The sequence below is a fragment of the Oryctolagus cuniculus genome, chromosome X (assembly GCF_964237555.1).
Source record: "Oryctolagus cuniculus chromosome X, mOryCun1.1, whole genome shotgun sequence".
Classification (NCBI taxonomy): Eukaryota; Metazoa; Chordata; class Mammalia; order Lagomorpha; family Leporidae; genus Oryctolagus; species Oryctolagus cuniculus.
The window spans coordinates 132,728,886-132,746,089 of NC_091453.1; the positions used below are offsets into that span (position 1 = coordinate 132,728,886).

Here is a 17,204-nt window from a genome sequence, read left to right on the forward strand (position 1 = left end):
TGACATCTGAATCCACTTTATTCCGCTGAGGGCCAAGAATTTATTAAGAGGTCATCTAGAAGGCAAGCCCTCTGACAAAGCACAGAAGCCACCCCACGTGGTGTGATCAGGCTCAGGCTACCTCTCCATCTCAGGTGGAGGATGAGGCAGGAGGCAGCCTGCACTTGGGCTTTCAGAAGTGGCCACCAGGTATGGCTCACAGGGCGGACTCGTTCTGGAAGTACATCCAGCCTGCACTGCTGGGAGGTTCCAGAAGATGCTCTAGCCTGCCAGGTAGCCGCTAGCCACTTCATCCAGGGAGAGGGGTGAGCACCCAGGGCCCCTCCAGGCAGGAGGGGCCCAGGAGGAAAGGGGGCCTGGGGCCTCATCAGGGAAGCAGCTCTAAGAAAAGGAGGCGACAGCTACCTGGGTTCCCATGACAAAGTGCAATGGGGCCAGCCCCTGCAACCTCACGTTGTGCGTCCAAGATATGGTGCCATCTCGGAGTCCGATGTGCTGGGGTCAGGGAATGTTCTTGCCTCACTGTGAGGCACGGGGTAGGTGCCTCGGCCCTGTGCTGGCAGCGCCGGTGGCGTCTCGCCCCTTGAGCCTGGCATGCCACGCTAGCTGGCCATGCTCCTCCGCGGGATGCAGCCCTCCATCTCCAGCGCCTCGGGCCAGCCCTCATACTTGTTGGTGTGTTTACTGTTCTTCACATGCTGTGGGCGGGAGAGCAGGATGTCATGGGCTAGCCCCTGGGGACACGAACAGCAGCAGGCCAGGGCCCAGGCTTGCTATTGCCTTGTGCCGGGTGATCAACTTCAAGCGGAGGGGAGGGGGCGTGTACCCTGCCCCCACTGGCCCGCACGGAATTGCTAGAAGCCGCAGCAAGCACAAGGCCCGGTGGGGGCAACGGGGGTATTGAGCTGTTCTTTGGGCAGTCAGAGCAGCTTGCTTGTGTGTCATGGAGGCCCAGGCTTGGTGAGGCAGGAGCCTCTCCAAGGTGAAGATGGTGCCCGGGCTCCCCTCTTGCCCAGCCTGCAGCACAGAGCCTGCCACATGTGGTCTGTGGCAGAGGGCAGTGCAGGCTGGCGGCAGGAGGGTGTGCAGTGGGAAGCAGAGATGCTGGGGTCTGGGAGGACCGGGAAAAGCCTAAGCATCTTGAAGACACTGGGGAGGAAGGTCTCCTAGCTGTTGAGTGTTGCCAGTCTGAAAGTGCTGCTGTTTACAGACCCTATAGGATAAAATACATAGAGGGCAGCGAAGGCCAATGTTACCTACCCCCAACGCCAAGAGCAAGGGGGCCAAGGGCCACCAGTGGAGGGGTGGTGGCACAGGGCTCCTGCTGTGCTGTGAAGAGACAGAGCCTGGGGCTGGGAGGCTAAACTGCTGGGCTTCCCACTGTACCTGCTCAAAGGGGCTCTTGTTCTGCACGCCCTTGGCCCCCACAAACACCCAGCTGTCCCGGAAAGCTAGCTCCTTGGCATTCCTGCTGCCCAGCTCGCTGAAAAGCTTCCTGGTCTCTTCGTTCATCCTGTGCACAGAAGGAAGAAACGTGAGCTGTCACCGGAGAGGGGCGAAGCTGAGGCCGGCCTGGGCAGTCACTTACTTGGTGGCTGGGTCGTCGTAGGATGCTACAAACACTAGAGTGCCTTCGTGCAGTGGCCGAATGAACTTCAACAGGTCATTGACATCTGTGGGGGGCAGGGGACCCCACTGAGCATCCCTCCCCCACCAAGCCCTGTTCACCAAGTGAGAAAAGCAAGGCAGAGCTTGGGCCAGGCGCGTGCAGGGACACACCAGAGTAAGAAGACAGAGCTGTCCCTGGGGCCATATATAGCCCCTGGACAAAGCCCCACAGGAAGCGCTGAGAAGCCCCAGTGCTAGGACCCAGAAGGCAGCATTCCGTGAGAGGCAAGAGCAGGGGGCTGGGGCTGCCACTCACCTCCAGCCCACATGTCAAAAGCCCGGGCCTCAATGAGCTCACCGCTGACCCCTGTGTCAAGAGAGGGACTTAGGACATGGCAGGAGGGTGGCAGCTAGGTACAGCCCTTCTGTAAGCTTTTCAGATGCCCCTCCCACCCCCCACCCCTGCCCCATATTCATCCCTGTGTTGGGACAGGCCCAGCCCACTCAAAACCATTGGGGCCTCAGTCTAGTAATTGAGGCTTCCCAAGAAGCACCCTGCAATGTCCTGGAACTTCCTCTTGTTTTTGTTCATCAGACCATTTCCTAGGCCTCCCTGGGAATCTGTGAAGGGGAGGGCCAGGGCAGACACCTGGATGCGTCCAGGTAGGGGCGTGGGGAAGGAAGGCAGCAGGTCACAGCATGGCTCCCTCCCACCTCTGACCCTACAGTCCAGGTGACTCACCATTCACCAGGGCGATGTTCAGCCCACGGCCCACGTTGTCCTTGACACTGCTCATTAGCCTAGCGGGGGGACAGGAGATCTGCTCTGCTCTCCCACACACGGCCCTCAGCCCTCAAAGACCCAGCGCCTCCCCAAGCCCATTCACCCCAAGGAAGCTCACATCTTGTCCTCGAGGCAGATCTTGGGCCCAATGACGTTGGCAGCTCCACTGACCATGCGGAAGGCCAGGTGTTCCTCAGGACATGGCTGGGGCAAGCCACACTTGTACTTCCTGGCCCGTGGCTCTGGGCGGGGACAGCAGGTGTGACCTGTGGGCCTGGCCCTGGGGTCACCTGAGATCTGAGAGGGGAAGGTCAGGACTGACCCACAGGTTGGAACGAGTGACCGCAGAGCAGGGAACCAGCATGGAGAGTGTGGCTTAGGCCAAGGTCAGGGACACTTCTACAGATACTCTGTGTCTCACTGGAGATGCAACAGGGACCCCAGGGAGAAAGCTTTTCTGCTACTCGTGGAGGGAGAGGAAGGAGGTGGAGGGCTGGCCTGGGCACTGACAAGGCAAGGGTGGGGAGAGCTGGGCTTGGCGAGCCTGCACAGACAAGGCACACAGCACGGCAGGGAGAGGCAGGACACGAAAGATATGTGAGCCTAACCCCCACTACCTCAGAATGCGCCCTTGTCTGGGAATACAGCTGTTGCAGATATATTAGTGAAGATGACATCACAGGGGAATCGGTTGGGCCCTAGTGCAACATGTCTGATGTCCTTATAAGAAGAAAAGAGGCAAAGACGTGCAGAGGAGAGGCAGCCGCCAGCTGAGGAGAGGCAAGGAAGGACCCTCCCCTAAAGCTGCGGGAGGGAGCAGGCCCTGCCGGCTCCTTGGTTTCAGGTTTCTGGCTTCTAGAACTAGGAGAGAACCCATTTCTGTTGGTTAAGCCACCCAGTTTGTGGAACTTTGTTAGGGCAGTCATGGGAAATGGATAGATTTTGGTACCACAAAGTGGGGGTGCTTCTGTAACAGATACCTACAAATGTGGAAATGGCTTTGCAACTGGGTAATCAGTGGGTAGAGGCTGTAGACTTTTGAGACGTTAGAAAAGGCCTGAATTGCTTTTAAGAGACTGTTGGTAGATATATGTACAGTACAGGTGAGGGCTCATAGAGAAGAAAGCCAGAGACAAAGCTTAAATTATCTTAGACAATATCTATCTATGTATCTATCTATCTCCTCAGGCGAATGCTACCAGGAATCGGAGGGAATTGAAGAGCACTTGGAACTTTGGAGGAAAGGTCACCCTTGTTACAAGGTAGCAAAGAACTTGGCTGACTTGTGTGTTGCCTTTTGCAGACAGGATACAAGTGCTACTTTGTATATTTATCTTAGATTTCCCAGCAAAGTATTGAAGGCAATGCCTAGTTTCCCTTTGCCAGATATAGTAAAATGTGAGAGGAAAGAGACCAATTGAGAGAGCTGCCAAGCACCTAGGAATCAGAATCAGAAGCTTGAAACATTCTCCACCCCATCACGTTGCAAACCAATGACAGAGCGAGCGTCCTCCACAGAGAACACCCAGGGTGTGGCTGGCTGAGGTGCGGTATGTGACTAGAGATGACATTATCCAGGAAGCCCTGGGTGGGGGGCTCTTCTCCTCTCCCACCCTGCTGGCTTGTACAAGAAACCATCAAGGTTTCTGTCAGAAATTTACACCAGCAGAAACACTGCCAGCTTGGTTGACAGGGCCAAAGTGGCAAGGAAGGAGAGGGAGGGCCGCCTCTCCGCCCAGCAGGCCACAGAGTTCTTCCGTAGGCTTTGACACTCCTGGCGTTCACCCTGCTTGGTTTTGGATTTACATGGAACTGGTGACTCCATTTTCCTTCTAAGAGCTCCCTTTTGGAATGGGAACGTCTATGCGATGCCTGTCCCAGCACTGCATTCCAGATGTGCGGTGTGCAAGCAACCCCACTGGGCAGGGGTAGCTAGTCGGGGGAGGAGTGAAGAGAACAGAAATCCTGGAGGACCTGGGGCAGGCACGCGGGAGGAGCAGGGGGGTAACAGGGGCCTTACCTGCAGTCACAGCGCTCTCGGGGCCTGTGGGTACAAAGAGTGGTGTCTGTTAGCAGTGAGGCCTCCCAGGGCCTGCAGCATGCGGACGGGCAGGCAGCCTGGGGCAGGGCTTAGGCCAGGCCAATGCTGCTATGTGGCCTGCTCGAGCCTACATGCTGTTCAGATGCAGAAGTCCCCGTTCAGGGAAAGGGGGGCTGGATTTGTGAAGCATCGCAGTAACAAAGTGTAGAGGCTCCTCCTCGCTTGGGTCAAAGGCCAGCACAAAGCCTGCAAGGGGAAACTAAGGCACCGTCCCCTGTGCTCCATGGAAGCCCCCGCCCCGCACTCTGACCCTACGGAATTCCCCGGGGGGCACCGAACTATCAGTAGTGGGTACTGGCTTTCCCGGCTGCAGCGACTGGGAGGTGGTGGGAGGACTATGCTTGATGCCAGGAGACAGGCGGAGGGCAGCAGGAGGCAGCCTGCCAGGGACTAATAGAGAACCCAAGCCAACCCAGCCCAGCCCTGAGCCTCAGCCAGAGGCCCAGGAGGCCACTCTGCTGGCCTCCGCAGCGGGGCAAGGAAGGGGCCCACACTCACTGGTGAAGAGTTGCTGGATGCGAGGAAAGCCACTGGCAGGCCCACCCAGGAGGATGCTGCCTATGATCCAAGTGAGACCCACAGTGACGACTAGGGCCACAATGCGCAGGGGGCCTGGAGGCGGGACAGACATGGGCAAGCCCACCTCAGAGGCTGGGGAATTCCACAGTGACCCCATGGCCTCTGCTAACCGGATCTTCTCTACCATTTGGGAAGGGACTAGGGGCCAGCAAGGTGGGACCAGCTGTCACACTGTGGGCCTGGGAGGCAGAGCTCTGAGAGACGGGAGGAAGAACTGAGTCAAACTCCACACTGGGGCCCGGCGCTGTGGCGTAGCACATAAAGCCGCCGTCCACAAGTGCTGGTATCCCATATGGGCGCCGGTTCGAGACCTGGCTGTTCCACTTCCGATCTGGCTCTCTGCTGTGGCCTGGGAAAGCAGTAGAAGATGGCCCAAGTCCTTGGGCCCCTGTACCCACGTGGGAGACCTGGAAGAAGCTCCTGGCTTCTGGCTTCGGATCAGTGCAGCTCCAGCCATTGTGGCCAATTGGGGAGTGAACCAGCAGATGGAAGACCTCTCTCTCTCTCTCTCTCTCTGCCTCTCCTATCTCTGTGTAACTCTTTCAAATAAATAAATCTTTAAAAAAAAAAACAACTCCACAGCTGCCATGTTTCCTTCTCCCTGGCAGGTTTGCAGCAGTTTTCCAGAGCTCACTGCTTGGGAGGGGCTCCAGCGGCCCACAGGCACTCCTCAACTTCCTACCTGCAGTGTCTCATCCACCTGCCTTTGTTTTCTTTCCTCCTGTTCCCATTGTATGTCCTTGTAAGCCATTTCTTTCAAAAATAGGCTGTTCTGGAATCTTTTTTGATGTTTATTTTCATCTACTTGAAAGGCAGAGTGAAAGAGAAAGAGACACAGATTTTTCCATCCACAAACGCTTGAGTCATCATCTACTGCCTCCAAGTCGCATTAGCAGGAAGCAGGATCAGAAGCAGAGTAGTCAGGACTCAAACTGGCATGCCAATATGAGGTGCAATCATCCCAAGCGGTGGCTTAACCCACTGCACCACAACACCCACTCCTGTAATCCTTTTTTTAAGACTAGTGCCTTTTCCTGCTGTGAGCTGGATCCTAAGATCTCCTCCATGGCAGAATTCTTGTAACAGTCTATTTTGTTCCTTCTCCTCAATTTTCAACATCTGTCATCTTAAAGCAAAGAAGAGGCAGGTGTTTGATGCACTGGTTAAGATGCTTCATTGGGGACTGGCACTGTGGCGCACTGGGTTAATGCCCTGGCCTAAAGCACCAGCATCCCATATGGGCACCAGTTCTAGTCCTGGCTGCTCCTCTTCCGATCCAGCTCTCTGCTATGGACTGGGATAGCAGTGGAAGATGGCCCAAGTGCTTGGGCCCCTGCACCCACGTGGGAGACCCAGAAGAAGCTCCTGGCTTCGGATCGGCCCAGCTCTGGCCATCTGGGGAGTGAACCATCAGATGGAAGACCCCCCCCTCTGTAACTCTGACTTTCAAATACATAAATAAATCTTTAAAAATAATAAAAAGATATGCGGCCCATATCAGAGTGCCTGGGTTCAAGTCCCACCTGCACTTCTGATCCAATTTCTAGCTACTGCACTCCCTGGTAAGCAGCAGAAGATGGCCCCGGTACTTGGGTCCTTGCTAACCCCGTAGGAGACCTGGATGGAGTTCCGGCTCCTGGCTTCAACCTGGTCCAGCCCTGGATGTTGTGGGCATTTGAGAAGTGCACCAGCAGATGGAAGACAAATCTCTGACTTTTGGATAAAATGAAAATAAACACTTTAAACCAAGTAACACTAACTTAAAAAAAAAAAAAGGAAGCAAAGAACAAACCACATCCTCTCTCTCTCCTGGAGCCTCAGCTCATTTTCCAAAAGAGCGGCTGGCCTGACAACTGAGTTGGGAGCAACTGACTATACGAATCCTCATCTCAAAGTTGGGGAGCTGAAGTCCTCAGAGATGAGAGGGTTAACTCAAGGTCACCGAATGAGTGTGCCCGTAGAGTCCATTTCCAAAACCGAACCCAGCGGGCCACCCGGGGCCTGTCCAGACACAGGATGTCGGGACACCTGGGCCTCCCTCCGGTTCACTGTGGAAGCCACCCACCTGCCAACCTCATGTCCACTTCTCCCGTTGGGTTGGGACCGCCGGCAGGTGCACTGTTTGGGGACCGTGCGCGCTGGGGGGAAGAAAGCCGAAGAGCAGGTTTGGGTGGAGGTCAGGGGCAAGCCCGTGCCATCTGCGTTCCGACTTGTTCTTCCGACTAACCACCCGGCCAGGCCGAGCTCCTCGGAAACGCGGGGAGAAGCCCTGCGTGGCCAGGAGGGGTCCCGGGAAGCCATCAGCTCACAATCATGCCCACCGGAACCTCCAGAGAAGGGACGTGGAACCGATTCGCCCCTCCTGCGGGAGGCCCCGAGCTCCAGCCATTCTTCCAGGCCACAGGGATGGAGCCCCGGGCGGGCCGCCGGGGACTTGCCTGGCTGTGGAGAGACGCGGGCTCGGTCAGGGACGGGTGCCCTGTCCAGCGGGCCACCCCGCTATTCCGCTTGGCGACGGATGGCCAGCGAGCTGCGCAGAGCGGCCCCACAGGCCCGGCAATGGCGGCCGGGGGCGGGGCCACAGCCCGCTCCCCCGCCCCGCCCCCGGTCGTCAGCGGGGGCCGCGCGCCGGCCTCGGGGGCCCCTCACAGGCCCCACCTTCTGGCCCGCGCGCACCGTTTTTCGGGCCTAGAGGAGGGGTCTATGCTGGCCCCGCCCCGGAAGTCTCTCTGGCATTCCAGGGTGGAGGGAGGTCCCGCCTCGCCAGGTAGGATTACTGAGGCAGATGGGTCTGGGAAGATACTTAGAAAATGCTCCGGAGTTGATATAGGTGCCTTTTAGGAACACGCAGTTGCAGAAGCGTGTATGGGGAAAAACTGCAGAATCTCATGAGCCCGAACCAACCTGGGGAAGGCTTTGGCTGCTTTCCTCCCAGTATTTTTAGAAGCACGTTCCCACTGTCTCACGTAGCACTCTTGCAATGGGAGGGGCCATGTGAAGGGCACCCACCCCAAGCACAGAGGAATAAAGTGTGAGGGCTCCCGGTTTCATTTTTTAAAAATGTATTTGAAAGGCAGAGCAGCAGAGAGAAAGAGAGAGAGAGAGAGATCTGTCCTCTGATTAACTCCCCAGATGGCTGCACCGACCAGGGCTGGGCTGGGCCAGGCCAAAGCCAGGAGCCGCAAACTTCATTCCTCGTGGATTGCAGGGATGCAAGCACTTGGGCCATCTTCCGCTGCTTTCCCGTGTGCGTTAGCAGGGAGTTGGATCGGCAGTGGAGCAGCCACGGCTCGAGCTGGTGTTCATATGGGATGCCGGTAGTGCTGGCTCCACCCCAGTTTCATCTTTACATAAGTGTATTTCTGCCAGAAAACAAACCTGGGGGTAGGCATTCTGGCACTGGCACTGTGGTATAGCGGGTAAACCTGTTGTCTGCAGCACTGGCATCCCATATGGGCAGTAGGTAGGGTCCTGGCTGCTCCTCTTCCAATCCAGGTCCCTACTAATGGCCTGGGAAAGTGGTGGAAGATGGCCCAAGTCCTTGGGTCCCTCCTCTATCCCACCATTCTACCTTTCAAACAAATAAATAAACCTTAAAAAAAGAAAACAAATCTGACATTCTGCTTCAGGCTTTTTGTTGGTCAGAGCTGGGGTCAAGCTCACTGCCCTCTGCAGGAAGCTCCCTGATGACTGCACCAAGTGACTCGGATCACCCATCTTCCTGGGACACTTGAGGCCACCCTGTCAGTCGGACCCATCTGTCTGCGGGGCAGCAGCAGGGCAGTTTGGGAATCCCAAATACACCCCTGCCCTTTGACCCCCAGACCCCACTTATGGGAAGCCCTGTAAGGAGATACAGAGAAAGTTTCAAGAGCCTGACACAACAGAGCTCTGGTTAGAATCCAGTAGTTTCTACATACTCTCAAATGTACTTCTAACACCACTGAGATTCTCATCCAGGCCCTGTGTACCTTAGTGAGTAGACTTGCACAGGTTCCTTGTTTTTTTTTGTTTTTTTTTTTTTTTCTGGGACTTTTCTGTTTTTTAATTTGAAATGCAGAAAGAGACAGAGACAGAGAGAGAGAGAAATTTCCCAATTTCCCATCCACTGGTTCACTCCCCAAATGTGCCCACAACAGCCAGGACTAGGCCAGGCTGAAACCAGGAGCTGGGAACTCCACCCAGGTTCCCCACGTAAGTGGTAGGAACTCAACCAATTGAGCCTTCACCTGCTGTCTCCCAAGGTGCACATCCGCAGGAAGTTGGAATCAAGACTGAAGCTGCGACTCCAATGTGACAGACAGCTCTAGACTTTCTGTTAGTTTTCTGGAGAAACAAAAATCCACACACTCAAATAAAACTTGTAGAAGCACCTGCTTGGGACAAAGCATATGAAGTAAAAGAGAAGGTGAAACTGAGTCCTTAGCAAAGAGAACCTTTTTAAGATGTATTTATTTATTTGAAAGGTGGAGTTACAGAGGCAGAGAGAGAGAGTGAACATGTAGAGACAGACATCTTCCACCTGCTGGTTCACTCCCCAAATGGCCACAATGGCTGGAACTGGGCCAATCTGAAGCCAGGAGCCAAGAGCTTCTTCTGGGTCTCCCACACGGGTGCAGGGGCCTAAGGACTTGGGCATCTTCTACTGCTTTCCCAGGCCATAGCAGAGCTGGATCAGAAGTGGAGCAGCCAGGACTCAAACTGCCACCCATATGGGATGCCGGCACTGTAGGCAGTGGCTTTACCTGCTACACCACAGTGCTGGCCCCAGAGAACCTTTCAGTCCATGGTCACAAGGCTCCTGAGGTCTGGCAAGGAGACAATGACACTGAGTGCAGATTTACGTGGTGACACACACACCACTAGATAGCATGTATGCATCAGGCAACATACACACAGTAATGTGTGTGACTGCCTAACTCTGCCCTCAGTGTCATTGCTCCATGCCCAGGCCTCACTTTAGTGATCTTTTAAAAATGTTTAACTGGGGGCTGGTGCTGTGGTGTAGTAGGTTAAGCCTCCGCCTGAGGCACTGGCATCCCATATGGGTGCCAGATCTAGTCTTGACTGTTCCTCTTCTGATCCAGCTCTCTAATGTGGCCTGGGAAAGCAGTAGAAGATGACCCAAATGCTTGGGCCCCTGCACCCACATGGGAGACCTGGAGGAAGCTCCTGGCTCCTGGCTTTGGATTGGCCCAGCCCCAGCCATTGTGGCCATTTGGGGAGTGACCCAGGGATGGAAGACCTTTCTCTGTCTCTCCTGCTGTCTGTCTGTAACTCTACCTCTCAAATAAATAAATAAAATCTTTAAAATACATGTATCATTACTTGGTGTTGGGACCATTCGTGAGCCTCTTTACTATACTAGCCATTTTGACATGTCTGTTGTCAACTGCAGACCCTACCAACTGTAGAATAGCAGAAGTCACTCCTTTAATTGGCCTGTCCCCTCTCCCTTTCCTCACTCCCGCCCCTAGTCTAATGATCTTTTAAGAAATTGTTTATTTCTGAGCTGCACGCGTGTGCGCGCACACACACAAAAAACACACACAGTGCTCCCATCACTGGTTACTCCCCAAATGCCCACAATGGTCAAAGCCAACAGCTGGAAACTCAGTCTGCGTCTCCCACATGGGTGGCAGGGACCCAACTACTTGAACTGCTTCCCAGGGTCTACATCAGGAAACTGGAATCAAGAGTGGAGCTGGGTCTTGATAGGTGATTCCAGCATCTGACTTGCCGGGCCAAATGACTACTCCCTAGCAGTCTTAATTGCCTTATTTTTGGTGCTAGAATTGGGCAACACTTCATTTCATAAGCTAGAAATTAAGTGTTCCAATGAGCCCAGTAGAAGAGGTTGGTATTATTGGTATTATAGACAGATAAGGATCGAAGAAAGCAGGAACAAAGTTGGAACCAGGAGACAGAACAATAGAAAAATAGCTGATTGATTAACATCGGATTGCTTCAGATTTGCATTAAACCAGTTCATCTACTTTTTTTTTAACAAAGGTAGAGCTTCAGAGAGGCAGAAAGAAAGAGATAGAGGGAGAGAGAGAGGTCTTCCACTTGCTGGTTCACTCCCCAAATGTCCACAATGGCCAGAGCGGGGCCGATCTGAAGCCAGGAGCAAGGAGCTTCCTCAGGGTCTCCCATGCGGGTGCAGGGGCCCAAGGACTTGGGTCTCTTCCACTGCTTTCCCAGGCCACAGCAGAGAGCTGGATTGGAAGTGGAGCAGCCGGGTCTTGAACCAGTGCCCATGTGGGATGCTGGCACTGCAGACGGCAGCTTAACCTGGTACACCACAGCACTGGCCCCTCATCTACTTTTTTAAAAAAATTTATTTTTATTTTAAAGACAGAGAGGCAAAGGCAGAGAGAGAGAGAGAGAGAGAGAGAGAGAGAGAGAGAGAAATGTTTCATCCTCTGGTTCACTCCTCAAATGGCCACTATGGCTGGGGCTGGGGCTGGGGCTGGGCCAGGCTGAAGCCAGAACCACGAGTTTTATCTGGGTCTCCCATATGGATGCAGGGGCCCAAGCACTTGGAACATCATCTGCTGCTTTCCCAGGTGCATTACCAGGGAGTTGGATAGGGAGTGGGGCAGCAGGGACTTGAATTGGGGCCCACATAGGATGCTGGCACTGAAGGCTGCAGCTTAACCCAATATACCATAACGCTGGCCTCTTCTTTTTTCTTTTTTTTTTTTTAATTTAGTTCATTGAATTTGGCTCTTATCACTTTTAAAAATTTAAATCTATTTATTTGAAAGGCAGAGAAAGAGAGAGAGATCGATTTTCCACCCACTGGCATATTCCTCAAATGGCCACAACAGCTGGGGCTGGGCCATGGCAAAAGGAACTCCATCCAGGTCTCTCATGTGGGTGGCAGGGGCCCAAGCACTTGAGCCATCATCTGTTGCTTTCTCAGGCACATTTAGGAGAAAGCTGGATTGGAAATGGAGTGGCTGGGAGTAGAACTGGCACCCACATATGGGACAGCATTATGCAAGCTGTGGTTTAACCTGCTGTGCCACTTCACTAGCCCTGTATCTGGGCAATGTGAGCTCTGGTTCAGTGCAATTCCAGGTTCACTCTCAACCTGCCAGTGTAGCCACTTGGGGCTTCAGGATGTGATTTCTAGCCCTTTTGCTTCATAAGGCTGTCAAGGACAGGTGAAATGTATCAGCAGATCCCACTTTTCTCTGAAAATATGACGTGGTAAATTTTTTTTTCCAAAAAGATCTATTGATTTGAAAGTCAGAGTTACACAGAGAGAGGGAAGGGGAGAGAGAGAGAGAAAGGGTTCATTCTCCAAATGGCCACAATAGCTGGGGGCTGGGCCAGGTGAAAGCCAGCATCCATGAACTTCTGCATCCAGGAACTTCTTATAGGTCTCCCATGTGGGTGCAGAGGCCCAAGGACTTGGGCCATCTTTATTGCTTTCCCAGGGCATTAGCAAGGAACTGGATCAGAAGTGGAGCAGCTAGGACTCGAACCAGCGCCCATATGGGATGCCAGCACCACCGACAATAGCTTAACCTGCTGTGCCACAATGTTGGCCCCTGACTTCGTACATGCTTACTATCCTTTCACAAAGCCAGAGTTCAGTTGACTCTTGGTTTCCTCTTCATGAAATGGAAGAAATGCAGTTCAGTTAGTTTTATGCAGTTTCTACTGCTGATAGGACCAAAACACACGTATGGAATGCACTGTACTGGGAAGTAGAAATGGCATGCTTTTATTCATTCTGCAAATGAGCTAAATTTTTTAAAAGATTTATTTATTTATTTGAAAGTCAGGGTTACACAGAGAGAGGAGAGGCAGAGGACCTAAAGCTTCTGTCCTCTTAGCAGTTCTGCCCTGCCGGGATATGTCAGCCAGTCCATCGCGAAGCCCCTTCCTTGCCACGTGCCAAGCTGGCTAATTCTCTCCCATCTCTTTGCAGCTTGTGAGCCTCTCTCTGTGTGCTGACACTCAGCAACTAACGGGGCTGGGGCCTCTCTTTGTTCCCATTGGCCCCAGTTGGAAGCATGCTAGCATGCTATTTCCCAAAAAAGGCTCTTCCAAAAGCAGGAGATCTCTTGCCCCCTGCTCACAGTGTGTGATCTAAGAACTAAATTGTCACAGGCACCATCATTGCAGTGCCCAAGGAAGAGGAGTCAGTATAGGCATCTGTAGGCGAAGCCTCAGGAGGAGACCATTGCTTAGCCCTTTGTAACCAAAAGGAGAATGAAATGACTTAAAAGCGCGGACTTTTCAATGCAATGTCTAGGAGTGACAATGTGTGTACCTGATTGTGTGAGGCGATTGTTCTAGTATGCACTTGCCCCATGAATCTGCTGATGATCTCCTGGCTGCTTCCAGGGCTCACCGACACTGCCATGGCCTTGGCGCAAGTGCCTATGGAGTTTCTGGGTCTTCCCCAGTCTAGATAGCATGGTAACTCCGAGATGAAAAAACAGGTCAAACACATTTTATAAAATCCTACATATTGGGGCCGGTGCTGTGCCGTAGCTGGTGGAAGCCGCCGCCTGCAGTGCCGGAATCCCATATGGGTGCCGGTTTGAGTCCTGGCTGCTTCACTTCTGATCCAGCTCTCTGCTGTGGCCTGGGAAAGCGGTGGAAGATGGCCCAAGTCTTTGGGCCCCTGTACCCACGTGGGAGACCAGGAAGAAGCTCCTGGCTCTTGGCTTCAGATTGGTGCAGCTCTGGCCGTTTGCAGCCACGTGGAGAGTGAACCAGCAGATGGAAGACCTCTCTCTCTCTCTGCCTCTCCTTCTCTCTTTGTGTACCTCTGACTTTTGAATAACTAACTAAATAAATCTACATACTTATTTGGAAAACCTTCATTTCAGGAGGATGGTGTGCCTCAGGACCTCTAGATTGATGGTCAGAGCCAGCGCAAACAACCACCCTTTACTCAAATCCCCTTCTTATATTTTTTAGAAAAGATTAATTTAGTTATTTGAAAAGCAGAGAGAGAGAGAGAGAGAGAGAGAGAGGAGAGATCTTCCAACTGATGGTTCACTTTCTGAGTGGCCACAACAGCCAGGAAACTAGGGCTGGTCCAGGTCAAAGCTAGGAGCCAGGGACTCCATCTGGATCTCCCACATGCGTGGAAGGGATCCAAGTACTTGCAGCATCTTCTGCTGCTTCCCAGGTGCACTAGCAGGGGGGCTGGATCACAAGTGGAGCAGCCAGGACTCGAACCTGATGCTCTGATATGGCATGCTGGTGACACAATGCCCACCCCAATTCTCATTCTTTTCAAAAACCGGCACGTGATACACCCACATGCTATAACATGCACTGTTTTACACTGTACAGTTGTGTGGCTTTTGGTACATCCAGAAAGTTGTGCAGCTGTCACCACTCTCTAGTTCTAGAACATTCCCATTGCCTCTGGATCTGTTAGCAGTCTCTGCATTCGTCCCCTCCCCCAGCCCGTTTTCTCTCTCGAGGGTCTGACAATTTCCCATGCAGGCAGCAGTGGATGATACTTGCCTTGGCTCTGACGCATACTTTTGTAGGGGTGTAAACCACTAGAACAGAGAGATGACTACATGCATAGGGCCCTGATGCCTCTGTCATGGACAGTAAGTGAAGCGACAGGTGATTGTTTTTTTCCTGGGCTTCACTGCTTGGGTATGTTTTGCTTCCCAAATCGGAGTTAACAGTGATTTCCCTCACCTGGTTCCCACAGCGCTGCATATATAGTGCCGAGGGGCCAGGTGACTGCTAACTTGGGCTTCCTTGACTGTTGCCAGTACAGGCCAAGATGGGGGGCCCCTAGGGCTGGCGCTGTGGCATAGCAGGTAAAACTGCCGCTTGAGGCACCAGCATCCCATATGGCCCCCAGTTGGAGTCCTGGCCGCTCCATTTGTGGTCCAGCTCCATTCAAATGTGCCTGGGAGAGCAGTGGAAGATGGCCGAGGTGCTTCAGCCCCTGCATCCACGTGGGAGACCTGGCAGAATGTTTTGGCTTCAGACCGGTCCACCCCCAGCTGTGTGGTCATTTGGGGAGTGAACCAGCAGATGGAAGATCTTACTCTCTCTCCCTCCCTCCGTCTTTGCCTCTCTGTAACTCTGCCTTTCAAATAAATAAATAAATAAATAAATAAGTCTTAAAAAAAGTTATGCGCCGTCAGTTCACAGATAGCACCTGTGCCGTGTCATGTCTGTCCCAGCACAGGCACCCCACAGGCGGTGACAGTGCAATCCCCTTGCCCAGTGCAGACACAGATGGTGGGAGTCATTTGTGTCCCACAGCAGGCAGCCAGAGGTGAGGTGACAGCCAACTGTCCTGTCCTGGGATCTCGGGTGACAGTCGAGTGCCACCACCTGTGCCGTGGCTCCGCCTGCCACAGTTGGATGACGTCAGTGGCCCCTCGTTACCCCGCCCAGTGTGGGCAGCAGGCTTTGTGCTCTCACCTGGGTCCCCACGTTCCAGCCCCAGCACAGGCACCCCACATGAGGTGATAGTTGGTGGCTTCAGTGACTTCCCCGGACTGCTTGCCTCAGGTGACAGTGGGGGTAACTCGAGGCCCAAGCCCACAGAGCGGCTGTTCTGAGCTGAGGTGACAGTTGATTCTCCCTGGCCAAGCTGACGGGACAATGCAGGGACCAAAGTCTGGGCTTTCAGTCAGATGCTGTCACCTGGACTTGCGTGTCTTGGTTTGTGTAGCGTTCGGCTGCTGTCTGCTGGGTATTGTCTCAGCCTCTGTGTAGCACCCGTCCGTGAAGTGCTCCTGGCATGTTGTCTTGGTGCTTATCTGCACAGGGACCTGGACACGAGGTCACACTGAGTGTCCTCGCCTGGCCTTCATGCTTGCACCAAAGGCCAGATGCCGAGTTGAGGTGAACGGTGATGCTCTACCCCAAGCCATCAAGCCCTGCCCTGTCTAGGCAGCCAGCACTTAGGTGACACTTGGATGTTGACACCTGAACCTAATGCTGCTCCTGTTCACTCAGTGCCGAGGTGATTGTCCCCACCTGGGTCCCCCTGCCCTGTCCCTGGGCAGGCGCAGAGATTGAGGAACAGCTGACATCCCGGACTTGCACCCATACGGCGTCCAGGACTGAGGTGACAGGTGTGTCAGAGGCCACCTAGGCTCTGCTGCATCCTCAGTGGGGGCTCCTAGAGCTGAAGTGACACCAGTCTCAACTCCCTGACTGCCCTAACCTGCCCCTCGCACTTGCGCCTCAGTGGAGGCACCTGAGGGCTGCGGTGACAGCTGCATGTCCTCGCCCGGCTGCTTTGATTCTCTGCCGCCTGCTTCTGCTCGTCCCCTTGAGGGATGCCACGCCCCTGGACACAGCTGGCTGGCATAGGGGCGGGCAGCAAGGGTGGGGTGCTCACTCAGGGGCTCTACAAGGGGCTGTCAGCACCAAGACCCCCCGCAGGGTCACGACGGGCCTCTGAGCATTCGTTCTCCACCAAGGGTTCCATGTCATCTCAGGCTCCTATTTGAAACTTTGCAGATCCAGCACGCTGGCCAGGGCAGGCTGGGATTCACATGGCTCTCTCCCGGGAGCTGATGCGAGGTGCCCTCTGGTGGCCAGCTGGGGGATGGCAGGGAGTCCACCATCTCCGGAGTTCATAGACCTTGTGTGTCATCCTGGGACTTGTCAACGCAGCCAGGTGGCATTGAAACCCCTCGGGGACAAGGATCGGGTCTCTAACCACACTAGCACCCAGCAACACTCGTAAGACCCAGAGGAGGCGACTGTGTGCACGCGGTGTTGAAACCCTGGCACTCATGTGCACTCACTGCGGTTTCACGTCTTGTCCTGGCAGTCTCTGGCCCAGCTGCCCTGTAGGGGCACCCGGTTTCCTATGGAAGGCAGCAGGCCTGGCTAGGACATGGAGCCCAGAGGACAAGGGGCGGCAGCCTCGTCACTAGTATATAAATTGGCTCACCCTTGGTGGCCCCATCAGCTCGGAAAGATGGCTCTCAGCTGGAGTCATGTCTCTTCTTCCCAGGCGGCCACGGGCACCCACAGAACAGAGGACTAAGGCCCCTGCCTCTGTGCTCCTGAGCACAGAGCCCTGGAGACTGTTCTAGGGCAGCCCAGGCTAACAACGCCCAAGGACCCGAGACTTCCTCCTTCCTTCCCGATTTGGACTAGGTG

The 17,204-nt window shown here is 54.1% G+C and overlaps 1 protein-coding gene across 4 annotated transcripts; it reads right to left on the minus strand.

The window, feature by feature from the left end:
- Positions 1-16: 16 nt before the first annotated feature.
- On the minus strand, positions 17-7,680 carry FAM3A (FAM3 metabolism regulating signaling molecule A). Of its 4 annotated transcripts, none has more exons than XM_008250290.4 (10): positions 7,511-7,680; positions 7,138-7,210; positions 4,992-5,105; positions 4,413-4,436; positions 2,511-2,709; positions 2,351-2,409; positions 1,925-1,975; positions 1,589-1,673; positions 1,387-1,513; positions 17-698 (listed from the first exon to the last, which is right to left on the minus strand). In XM_008250290.4, exons 2-10 carry the CDS (start codon positions 7,148-7,150, stop codon positions 603-605), a joined length of 768 nt encoding a protein of 255 aa, XP_008248512.2. In that variant the 5' UTR covers positions 7,151-7,210; positions 7,511-7,680; the 3' UTR covers positions 17-602. The 4 variants fall into 4 exon arrangements, with proteins under 4 accessions (XP_008248512.2, XP_002722693.1, XP_002722694.1 ...); XM_002722647.5 differs by having other exon boundaries at positions 2,511-2,634; positions 7,511-7,679; XM_002722648.5 differs by lacking the exon at positions 4,992-5,105 and having other exon boundaries at positions 2,511-2,634; positions 7,511-7,666.
- Positions 7,681-17,204: the final 9,524 nt, after the last annotated feature.

Bases quoted from the DNA above. Each gene is read 5' to 3' on its own strand.
- FAM3A (XM_008250290.4), bottom strand. The intron at 1,674-1,924 runs GTGAGTGGCAGC...TGCCCCCCACAG, and splicing joins TTTTGACATGTGGGCTGGAG to ATGTCAATGACCTGTTGAAG. The intron at 1,514-1,588 runs GTAAGTGACTGC...TTCTGTGCACAG, and splicing joins TACGACGACCCAGCCACCAA to GATGAACGAAGAGACCAGGA.